General features: G+C 31.3%; 1 protein-coding gene across 1 annotated transcript; it reads right to left on the reverse strand.

The window, feature by feature from the left end:
• Positions 1 to 423: 423 nt before the first annotated feature.
• On the reverse strand, positions 424 to 11,964 carry LOC143078585 (uncharacterized). Its single transcript, XM_076253441.1, has 3 exons — positions 11,911 to 11,964; positions 10,157 to 10,264; positions 424 to 624 (listed from the first exon to the last, which is right to left on the reverse strand). The coding sequence occupies exons 1-3, from the start codon at positions 11,962 to 11,964 to the stop codon at positions 424 to 426; spliced, it is 363 nt and encodes a 120-aa protein (XP_076109556.1).
• Between the last annotated feature and the right edge of the window lie 216 nt (positions 11,965 to 12,180).

A 12,180-nucleotide genomic window follows, 5' to 3' on the forward strand; every position in this document is an offset into this window, starting at 1 on the left:
AATATATCTGTCGGACATAGGGTGCATTTCTTTCTGACACAAACGATGTAAACGGCTAATCGCGCACATGTTTTGATCATTTGTTTCTAACATTCGTTTGCAAAGTTTACATAAACTATGCACTCGCTAAAAATGCGTCTACAGTTTGTCGTTCATCATTTGTTACAGCAAACGCTACATTTGTTTCTAACTTCACCCTGATTAAACGATGTATTTGTTTTTACGGTTGTAAAAAGTCTGTTTACAAACAACATGTGCATGCTTTATTGAAAGTTCAAACAGGGTCAGTAAAAACTGATTAAACGATGTATTTGTTTCTACATTTGTAGCGTTTAGAAAACAATAACAAACGCCACACTACGGTTACAAAACTTTGGTAGAAAGAAATGCACTCATAACCATGATAACAGCTGTCTATTTATTTCAAAATTTTTGTTGATGTAAAAGAAGTAGTTTGAGTGACTTCATACCAAATTCTAGAACAGCCATAGCAAAAAATAAGGCAACGACAAGACACATATTGTTCTTTCCTGGTAGTGCACGTAGCTGCTCAAACATGCAGTAAGTCATAAAAGTCAGGAATAAGCATAGTAACGATAATGTTGTAAATATAAGCATAATTATCTGTAACAGACTTATTTCGGAAGAAGATACCATCATACTTTTAAATGTATTTAAACAAATCCTTACATCCCGATCTGATCTTGTGAAGTAGAAATTGTAATAATCCAAAACGGTACTGTATTGTGGTACGCGCAATAAGTTTTTGGATTCATCCATTATTACCTCTGTTTTATCTAATTATTTCTGAAAGCACTTAAGTAAGGAACTTTTATGCTTTCCTCCTTCAACCCGACTAAACAACGAGTGGTTTACCTTTCACTTGAATGAATCGGCGAGTATCTCATGTATTTAACATTTATTGAACCATTTGGGCAATGCATAAATTAAAAGAGACACAAGAAATTGAATTGCAATATTTTTACTTATTCAGAGTAAAAATGTTTCTCATACAAAAATAAACAATATATAATATATACATATACATTGTCCAACAAGATAATAAAAGAGACATATAATGTATTATATGTCTCTGATAATAATGAATGCAAAACATAAAACGATAATAAAATAATACAGAATACAATAGCTTGGCCTAGGCAGGGGTCAACTAAGCCAACAGGAAAGATGCAATAAAATGAATCTTTTCTACCCCACAAAGGCCAAGCACTTGGCAAAATTGAAAACTGTTCGTCATATTTGATGTTTAACAAGTTTATGTATGCCTTCACAAGATGTTCAATTTCTCATATAAGCTATATTAGTTCAAGCTCAATCTATGTTTGTAACTTACAGTGAAAATACTTAAGATGATTAAGAATATTTGAAAAACCTATAGATAAGTTGCAATACAGTACCAGCCCAAGCAAGTTCTGCAAAATAACAATGAGACAATGTCCTTGTCAACAATCTTTTCAGTGATTATATATATATTACAATATCAAACTTCAATAAAAGGCTGTTTTCACCTAAACAAAACAACTAAATGAGCAAGACATATCAGCAAATATCTGAATGAGAGATTAAATCATTTTGTAATAATGACTTAACGGCCCAAGCAGTTAAGTTTAGTTAAACTAGCATGATATCCTGCTGCTATGACACATTCATATTTTGTGCATGAAAATAATTTTCATGAAAGGCTTTAATATTTTATGTAAAACTTTTTAAAACTAAAAAGGTTCTAAAACTAACTACCAGCCCATGCAGGTAATTATATCAGAAATGTCAAAACATTGTCTATTGGAGTCTCTTTTAAAGCATTTAACATTGCAGCATAACTGTAACTCAGACCAGCATCTCTCAGCTGTACAAATTTTTAAAGCTATTATTCCTTATATTTTGATCTATTGTCCATATGAAACATTTAAGATCAAATATATGTTTCTATGTGTTATGTATATCTGAAAGTGAAATTCTACTAACCGAAAATATGGTTTATAAGAAAAGGTTCATTTTAAAACATGCATGCAAACATGAAATTCTGATGACCAAATACAGGGTTTATATTGAATGCATAACTGAGCATCAACTTTATTTGACCAAATACATGTTCTATGAAAAGTAAAATCTATCAATAAATATATGGTATTTTATTGTAGTTCATCTATTAACTAAATACATGGTCTAAAAGCAACATCTATTGAACAAAATCAACAAATACATGGTTTACATCAAATGTATATGTACAATGTATATTATTACTATATATCTAAAAACCATATTGTATTGATGTTTACATATAAAACATAAATACTATTGAACAAATACATTGTCTACATAAATTGTGCACTCTTTAAATACATATATGGTTTACATAAAATGTATAGATATCTTACATTCATTTTCTATTAAACAAAACATGATTCACATAAAAAGGTCATGCTTGTATCTAAACATCATAATCTATTGAACAAATACAATGTCTACCTAAAATGTATATATCTATAAAAATCATATTCTAATGAACAAATACCAGGTTAAAGTAAACTGTTCATGTTTGATTTTAAAAATCATATTCTATACACAAATGTTAGGTCTACATAAACTTAATATAAATTTAATCATATTCTATTGAACAAAAAATACACACACAGAGTTTATATAACTTAAAATTATATTCCAATGACCAAAATAAGGTCTAAAAGTTATATATATTGACCAAATTAAGGGTCTTTTACTAACATCTATTTACCAAATACATGGTCTTAAAGTAATATACATGATATATATTGACCAAAATCAACAGCTTTTGACCAAATACATGGTCTGTAAATAATATATAAACCCCATACATGATCTGTTATCAACATCTATTAACCAAAAACATGATCTCTGTAACGCATACTTAATGACCAAATACATGGTCTGTTACAAATATCTTATGACCAAAACCATTGTCTTATATGACCTAAATCATGGTTTGTTACATCATTCAAATGACCAAACGCATGGTCTATACATAACATATAATGACCAAAACAGTATAATGACCAAATAATTGGTCTGTTACTAATATTTATTGACCAAAACCATGGTCTACGCAACATATAATGACAAAAACCATGGTCTGTTACTATAATAGATAATATAAAACGACCAAAATCATGGTCTAAACTAAATATTTAATGACCAAGACCATGGTCTGTTACTAATATCTATTGACCAAATACATGGTCTAAAAGTAATATCTATTGACCAAATACATGTTCTAAAAGTAACATCTATTGAACAAAACCATGGTCTACGTAACATATAATGACCAAATACATGGTCTGTTACTATAATAATATCAAACTACCAAAACCATGGTCTCTGCGTAACATATAATGACTAAATACATGGTCAAAAAGTAATATCTATTGACCAAGTACATGGTCTGTTACTAATATTTATTGACCAAAACCATGGTTTGTTACTATAATATATAAAATAAAACGACCAAAACCATGGTCTAAACTAAACATTTAATGACCAAAACCATGGTCTGTTACTAATATCTATTGACCAAATACATGGTCTAAAAGTAATATTTATTGACCAAATACATGTTCTAAAAGTAATATCTATTGACCAAAACAATGGTCTATGTAACATATAATGACCAAATACATGGTCTGTTACTATAATAATATCAAACGACCAAAACCATGATCTCTACGTAACATATAATGACCAAATACATTGTCTGTTACCAATATCTATTGACCAAAACCATGGTCTACGTAACATATAATGACCAAATACATGGTCTTAACTATAATATATAATATGAAACGACCAAAACCATGGTCTCTACGTAACATATAATGACCAAATACATGGTCTGTTACTATAATATATAATATCAAACGACCAAAACCATTGTCTCTACCTAACATATAATGACCAAATACATGGTCTGTTACTATAATATATAATATCAAACGACCAAAACTATGTCTATGTAACATATAATGACAAAAACTGTGGTCTGTTACTAATATCTATTGACCAAAACTATGCTCTACGTAATATATAATGACCAAATACATGGTCTGTTACTATTATATATAATATAAAATGACCGAAACCATGGTCTCTACGAAAGATATAATAACAAAATTAAAACACACACAGTATTAAATGTATATATCAAAAAATTAGATTCTGTTGAATAAAAATATATTCTGTTCATAAAAGTACATATCTTTATAAATCAATTCATATTCTTTTGAACAAATACATATCATACATAACAATCTTATTCTATTAAACAAATACATAGTTTGTTACCAACCTAATGGACCTAATACATGGTTAATATATTATAATTTACATATAAAATTGAGAATGGAAATGGGGAATGTGCCAAAGAGACAACAACCCGACCATAGAAAAAAACAACAGCAGAAGGTCACCAACAGGTCTTTAATGTAGCGAGAAATTCCCGCACCCGGAGGCGTCCTTCAACTGGCCCTAAACAAATATATACTAGTTCAGTGATAATGAACGCCATATTAATTTCCAAATTGTACACAAGAAACTAAAATTAAAATAATACAAGACTAACAAAGGCCAGAGGCTCCTGACTTGGGACAAGCGCAAAAATGCGGCGGGGTTAAACATGTTTGTGAGATCTCAACCCTCCCCCTATACCTATAGCCAATGTAGAAAAGTAAACGCATGACAATACGCATATACATGTATTAACCAAAACCGTGGTCTGTTACTAACAACTATTGACCAAATACATGGTTTAAAAGTAATATAAATTGGTCTTTTACCAACATGCATCATTGTATTTAGTTTACATAAATTGTATGTATTTAAAAATCAAATTTTAATGAACAAATACATGTACATCAAATATAAATATCTCTAAAATTCATATTATATTGAATGAATAAATGATCTAAATAAAAAGTATATACATATTGTATCTAAAAAAAATAAAAAAAATTCTTTGAGAATAAATACATTAAATTAAATTGAATAAAATGTATACATACATATAAAAATCACATTCCATTGAAAATAAAACATGATCAACCTAATCTATATACATGATATATATTTAACATGCAAAAATAGAATATTCTATTGACATCGTAGTACATGTACATATAAAATGATTATATCTAAAAATCCTATTCCATCTAGCGATTATGTACATGTACATGTATATTACCAACAGTGGGATGAAAAACCTATCAATCAATCTTTTATGAACATCAATTTCCAAATACAGTGTATACATAGGATATATAAATCTATTATGTCTATGAAACAAGTATCATGAGTATATAATATTTAACCAACAAATATTGAACAAGTCATGTACATGAGCTTTAATTAATATACAATGTTTAACTAAATTAAATATATATGCCAATTTATGTTCTGTAAAGGAATATATGAACATGATGAACATGGTCTAAATATATACAGTGTTGATTTAAACATCAACTGATTAACTAAATATTTTGTTTTTAAAAAGTTATGTTTTTTTGTTTTTGTTTTTGATTTGTTTTAGTTTTTTTTTTAATTTAAATTTAAATATATAAACCTTATTAAACAAATACATTTAACATAACAACACATGTATGAACCATTGATGCTTCTTCAATAAAATAACTCAAATATACAGTAAGTGTCCCTGTAGTTTTATTCATTCTTTTGACCAAATATATTATGACATATAATTTTGTATAGTGAAATTGTACTTTTTTTTTGTCCAAATACATGATCTACATTGTATTAAATGTCAATACCATTTACCAAATACATGGAATAAATTTATCTATGCATGGTTCAGATGTTCTTTTGTGTACATGTACATACAAACATGTAAATGTATGAACAAGTATGATATGTGCCAAATACTTGTCTTTGATAAATATGAATTAAACTTGTGATGAAATATGCAAATGTAGACTAAATACAACAATGTACATGTACATTTTGTACATGGTCTTATGCTTAAAATCTATTCATGTAGAGTATATTTGTGTCTTTCTCTATTTTTGCTGACACATTACATTTGTTGTGGCATATGTATATCACTTGCACTTGTGTGTATTGCCAGGGCAAATGTTTATTTATTTTTATCATAAATGCACGATGATATACAAAAGTTTACCTGCATAGGACAAATTTGCCTACGGTATTATTTTTGTAAGGTTGGGCATTCTGTCATGCACCAGTTAGCAAACTGACCTCAACTTGAATATTTTTTTTAAAATAAAATAATTACATTTCATCATAAAATCTAGAACATACACTAGTACTATATCAAGGCAAAGACTTCAAAAATAATTAATAATTCATGTTAATGCTGATAAATGTATCCCATCTGCAGCAAACTGATCTTTGGTCTTAAATATGCCCAAGATAAATGTATATCATTGCTATATTAAAAAAAAGGTAAAACATTGTAATCCATTATTCTTTTCTCTCTGACTTTTCAATCTGTACTGAACCAGGGGTTGTTCATGAAAATAGTTTTCACACAAACAAAATTTACAAAATTATAATTTATTTTATAAATCTCACATCAAATCGACATGCTTATGCATGTATGTGGTTTAAAGATTGCACCGCACAGGCCATTTCTTTCATTTTCAAATTTATCACTGAGGGATTAAACTGTATAATGTAGGCTGCATTATTTTGCAACTTGTCCACTGTGCCTCCACCAATACCATTACATTCCTTATGGAATTGCAGAAGTTTTTTGTTTCAAATTCATCTCTGTTAACAACGACGTTCACGAATAATTTCAAGAATAATGATATTAGTGCGGCGGCTACAAGCATATTTCAGACGAATTGCGCACATCCTGCTACAAGCATGAAATTTGACATAGACCTTCCTCAACTATTACTCTGCTATTCCAGATAGGGAGGCATTTGAAAAAAATGTCTCTCTTCCGGTAAAATCCAAAATGGCGGACATCATACTTGAATCAGCCCAATATCGAAGGCTAGTATGAGAAAAGGTATTATTATCATGCTACTATCATAATATTTGGTAAAAACCTTTGTAATGTACTACTTTTGGATATATTATATAGATAGATGTCTTCAAAAACCCTACTTCCGGAAAATTCTACATGGCGGACATTGTACTAAAATAAGCTAAGTTTTTAGGGAGGGTAATTGAAATGTGTTTTAACGTATTGCTAAGTATCATTACACTGCGCAGGAACCTTTCTTTGGTGCTTCTCGTGGATACAATGTATAAGACATATGTCTTTAAAACCCTTACTTCCAGTAATATCCAAAATAACGGACATAGAAATATCAATTTCTTACTGTAATATTCAACTTTTTTAAAAATGTAAAGAAATTTTTTTCTTTTTGTGCTGGTCATTAAATTTTTGGCTTGAAGTCATCCTCTAAACCACTTATTTTATTCTGTTGTAAATGTGTAAATACACTCTTACCACTTCCGGTAAAAAAATCAATATGCCATCAATTTCAAAGATAAGTCCTCAATCCATATCTTCGATGTAGAGTTTTGGATAGATTGATTACAACAAAATAAAATCACTAAAGTAATAAAACATTTTTAAAATAACTACTTTTTGGCCAAAAATAAATGTTTATTCACGGTCAATACCACATGCACACAAGGAAGTGCACGGGAGAATAGATTTTCCACATTAACAACGACCGCGACATCCTTTCTTACATCCACAATGTACAAGCTTCTGACAAAATGATGAGGTCTCAGGAAGGGTTTTTTAAAAGGGATCCCTATTGTCCCTTCGCCATCCATTAGCACCTGGACTGGGTAACATAAGAGCCAATAACAAGCTCATCCCCTAAACACCTGCCTTAGTATATTGCACGTTTTACATGCTGGAAAAGACGAGACCAAGTTGAGGGAATAGCATCAATTAACATTCCCTTTTGTGCAAACATTTATTTTCTTCCTTCGTTGACCATGTTTACCCAATCTGTTAAGTGTGTGCGATCTTACAGCAAAACCCTGGTGATTTAGGTTGATCAATCATCATTCTTTATGTTAAAGTCACATCTTCAAATGCCGTCAATGACTCCCACGCAGTCGTTTTGTCCTTTTCAAGCAAACAGAGAACCGTATTACAACCGGTAAAGGCATGGATAACAATAAGCTGTGTATTCCCTGTCCCCAAAATGTAGCTCTTGCTTCTTGTAGCAGCCGAGATTGCATCCATTGTTGTTACAGTTTCAAGGTGTTTCCTATCGAGTAAGCGTATTAGGTATTATGTCCTTACCTTAATAAAATACCCTGAAACTCAAACACGAGTGGATGAAGTCTTGGATGCGTATGGTAGTCGTAGCAACAAAGGTTCAAGATATTCTATCTTATCCACCACGTGATGTATTTTAAGTTTAGCACCAAGTTCACTTTAAGAGAGAGACACTAGAATCATGGTGCATGTGTCTGATGCAGTGAAACACGAACTTAAACGAGTCATGATTCGAACAGTCGTTACTGATGATGCTGTCATTACTGTTTCGCTATTCCGTGACATAGGGGTAGACGAACTGTAGATTGTGTTTGGGAAGGAAAAAACTTTGAATTAATATCTATCAATGGCCTTTCAAATGCACTAGACAGTGAGTGATCACACACACTTATTGTGATCCATGCCTTTACCGGTTGTGAAACGGTTCTCTGTTTACTTGAAAAGGAAAAAGACTGCGTGGGAGACATTAATGGCATTTGAAGATGTGACTTTAACATGAAGAATGATGATTGATCAACCTAAATCACCAGGGCTTTACTGTAAGATCGCACACACTTAACAGATTGGGTAAACATGGTCAACGAAGGAAGAAAATAACTTTTTGCGCAAAAAGGGAAGGCTAATTGATGCTATTCCCTCAACTTGGTCTCGTCTTTTCCAGCATGTAAAACGTGCAATATGCCAAGGCAGGTGTTTAGGGGGATGAGCTTGGAATTGGCTCTTATGCTACCCAGTCCAGGCGCTAATGGAGGGCGAAGGGACAAAGAGAATCCCTTTTAAAAAACTATTTCTGAGGCCTCATCATTTTGTCAGAAGCTTGTACATTGTTGATGTAAGAAAGGATGCTGCGGTCGATGTTAATGTGGAAAATCGAGTCTCCCGTGCACTGCCTTTTGTTCATGTGGTGGTGACCGTAAATAAACATTTATTTTTTGCCAAATAGTAGTAATTTTAAAAATGTTTTAGTGCTTTAGGGATTTTATTTTGTTGTAATCATCTATCCAAAACTCTACATCGAAGATATGGATTGAGGACTCATCTTTTAAATTGATGCCATATTATTTTCTTTTACCGGAAGCGTTAAGAGTGTATTTACACATTTACAATAAAATAGAATTAGTGGTTTTGAGGATAACTTCAAGACAAAATTTAATGACCAGCACAAAAAAAAAAAAAATTCTTTGCATTTTGAAAACAGTTGAATATTAAAATAAAATTGATATTTCTATGTCCGCTATTTTGGATATTACCGGAAGTAAGGGTTTTAAAGACATATGTTTATACATTGTATCCATGAGAAGCACCAAATAGCAATACGTTAAAACACATTTCAATTACCCTCCCTAAAAAATAAGCTTATTTTAGTACAATGTCCGTCATGTTGACTTTTACCGAAAGTAGGGTTTTTGAAGACATCAAATCTATATAATATATCCAGAAGTAGTACATTACAAAGGTTTTTACCAAATATTATGATAGTAGCATGATATTAACACATTTTCTCATACTAGTCTTCGATATTGGGTTGATTCAAATATGGTGTCCGCCGATTTGGATTTTACCGGAAGTGAGACATTTTTTTCAAATCCCTCCCTATCTGAAATAAAAGAGTAATAGTTGAGGAAGGTCTATGCCAAATTTCATGCTTGTAGCAGGATGTGCACAATTTTTCACAAAGCCGCCGGACTATATATGTAAATACAATCCAATGATATTCTCTATTGATGAACACGTGTTATTCGCTTTCATAATCAACATTTCTAAAAAGGGAAACATTGCTGTATTCAAGTGCTTGCCTAGCTAATTCAGAATTTCTAATTCCATAAGTTGTAATAGGAACCGTAGGTCTTTTATCTGAGCTTCTGATTGAACATAAACTCCAAATGTAAGTGTATAATTAAGATTAGCAGTGTATGGTAGAAGTGGTATGCACTTGCCATTAATCAGTACACGTCCAGGGTAACATACAATATCACGACACTTATACTACAAAAGAAGTGTTTCTGTAAATCAGTAAATAAAGATAATGCAAAGTGACATTTAATATTGTATTATAAAAAAATTTTATCGATCAAAAGGTATCATTTTTAATTTTGATATGATATTTCCTCATTAACTTTTTGTTTCAATTTACTGTTTCTTGTGTAATTTCAAACACACAATACTCGCCAGCCCCTGAATTGTGCAGAATTTGATTGAGCTTCTTTATGCATGATTGAATAGCTTTGGTCCATTTTTTTGAGATTCCAGTTTTGACTATCTGACTCGCGCTTTATCTATTTTTCTGGAATATCGACTGTTTTTGTTTGTTTGTTCAAATATACAGTACTTACAGAACGTAGTTATACAATTAAACCGCTGCATTTGTTTGCATGTGTCATACATGTCCTAAGTAGGGAACCTGATGTTCAGTGGTTGTCTTTTGTTGATACGGTCCATAAGTGTTTCGCAATTATATAGATTAAACTGTTGGTTTTCCCGTTTGAATGGTTTTACAATAGTAATTTTTATAGCTTGCTGGTCGGTGTGAGCCAAGGCTACGTATTGAAGACCTTACTTTGACCTATAATGGTTTACTTTTACAAATTGTGACACTCTTACAACATCTTATATCTATCTAATAAATCGACGAAGATTCCAACAAGATAATGGCCTCGAAAATTATCTCCGCGTGAAAGTTAACAATGCTTACCTTTATAGAATGTAAAATTGGCTCTGTTTACAGATTCCGTGTCCTAAAGTGTCTTCTTGTTCTTCATATGACAAAAAAGAGAACAAACTTCGAAAAGAAATATCAACATTCCCGACTACACTATGATAACATGTAGTTGTGCCTACATAGTTATTCACATACTCGATAAGTATTCGTTACACATTTTGCAGAATATATTCTTATAGGGGTAGTGAAAGTCAATTTGAGGAAGCTGTGTACACTTTCTTTGTAAGTGTTCGTCATTAAAATTCCAACGACCTGTAACATTGCACTTTTGTATTAGGGTTGTAGTTTCATTATATGTCGTTTCTTCCATAGCACAAAATATATTTTGATACTCATTTAGCGTTGGGTTGTTAATTTTATAGTAAAAATCTACGCTAGTAGGTGTAGACTGAAAGTTCTTACAGGCCCATGAAATACTAGTATTTCCTTTCGTATATGCCGGTCTTGTTGGACAACGTTTGTGACAAATATATGGAACTAATGTAAAGTTGCAATTAAATAAGAATCGTGTGTCAAATAAGTGTGACAAAAACGCGTTGAAATATATTGGTATGATAATTTTGCATATCAAAGTACATTTCCACAGTTTGAACCTTTTGATAGAAGAAATGGGAGTATTTTGATAAGCTTCAAAACTATTTTTGTGATTTCTACACATGGCACAATATATATTCTTGTAGTTAGCACCTTGTTGGTCATCATAGACTGGAATCGAAGAAAACAAATCAGATGTACCTTCCCTGTTTTGACACATGGATAACAACATATTAAAATCCATAGCTATATCTTCACATCCGTCATACACCAGATAACCATCTATACACGAAGTTGAATATTTAAATTCAGCATCGATGCAACATGGCTTTTTATAATCAAAGTGACAACCATCGGAACAACAACAATTATGTCTTACGTCTGCTATAACATTCGTTGATATATTTACACAGAAATGACCATTTTCGGTCATAGCATAATAATGGGTGTAAATTTCTGTTAAATTAACCGGATGCTTCGTCATCAATTGTGTCTCGTAAGACTGATATGCTTTTTTTTAAATAACTATCCATGAATTCACCATTAAGAAAATCTATTTCAAACGTATATTGAAATTATTTCCCGTTGACCACCTTTTCCTCTATATTTACAGACGCATCGCCGTACATGAACACACGCCTGTCACTTA

Source organism: Mytilus galloprovincialis, chromosome 6 (genome assembly GCF_965363235.1).
Source record: "Mytilus galloprovincialis chromosome 6, xbMytGall1.hap1.1, whole genome shotgun sequence".
Classification (NCBI taxonomy): Eukaryota; Metazoa; Mollusca; class Bivalvia; order Mytilida; family Mytilidae; genus Mytilus; species Mytilus galloprovincialis.

What these genes read in the sequence shown, in the direction of transcription:
- LOC143078585 (XM_076253441.1), bottom strand. Translation starts at nt 11,964, where the DNA reads ATGACCGAAAATGGTCATTTCTGTGTAAATATATCAACGAATGTTATA. An exon ending in CAACGAATGTTATAGCAGAC is followed by an intron (nt 10,265 to 11,910) that starts GTAAGACATAAT and finishes CTTCTTTTGTAG; the next exon opens with TATAAGTGTCGTGATATTGT. An exon ending in ATTATACACTTACATTTGGA is followed by an intron (nt 625 to 10,156) that starts GTTTATGTTCAA and finishes AGTCTGTTACAG; the next exon opens with ATAATTATGCTTATATTTAC.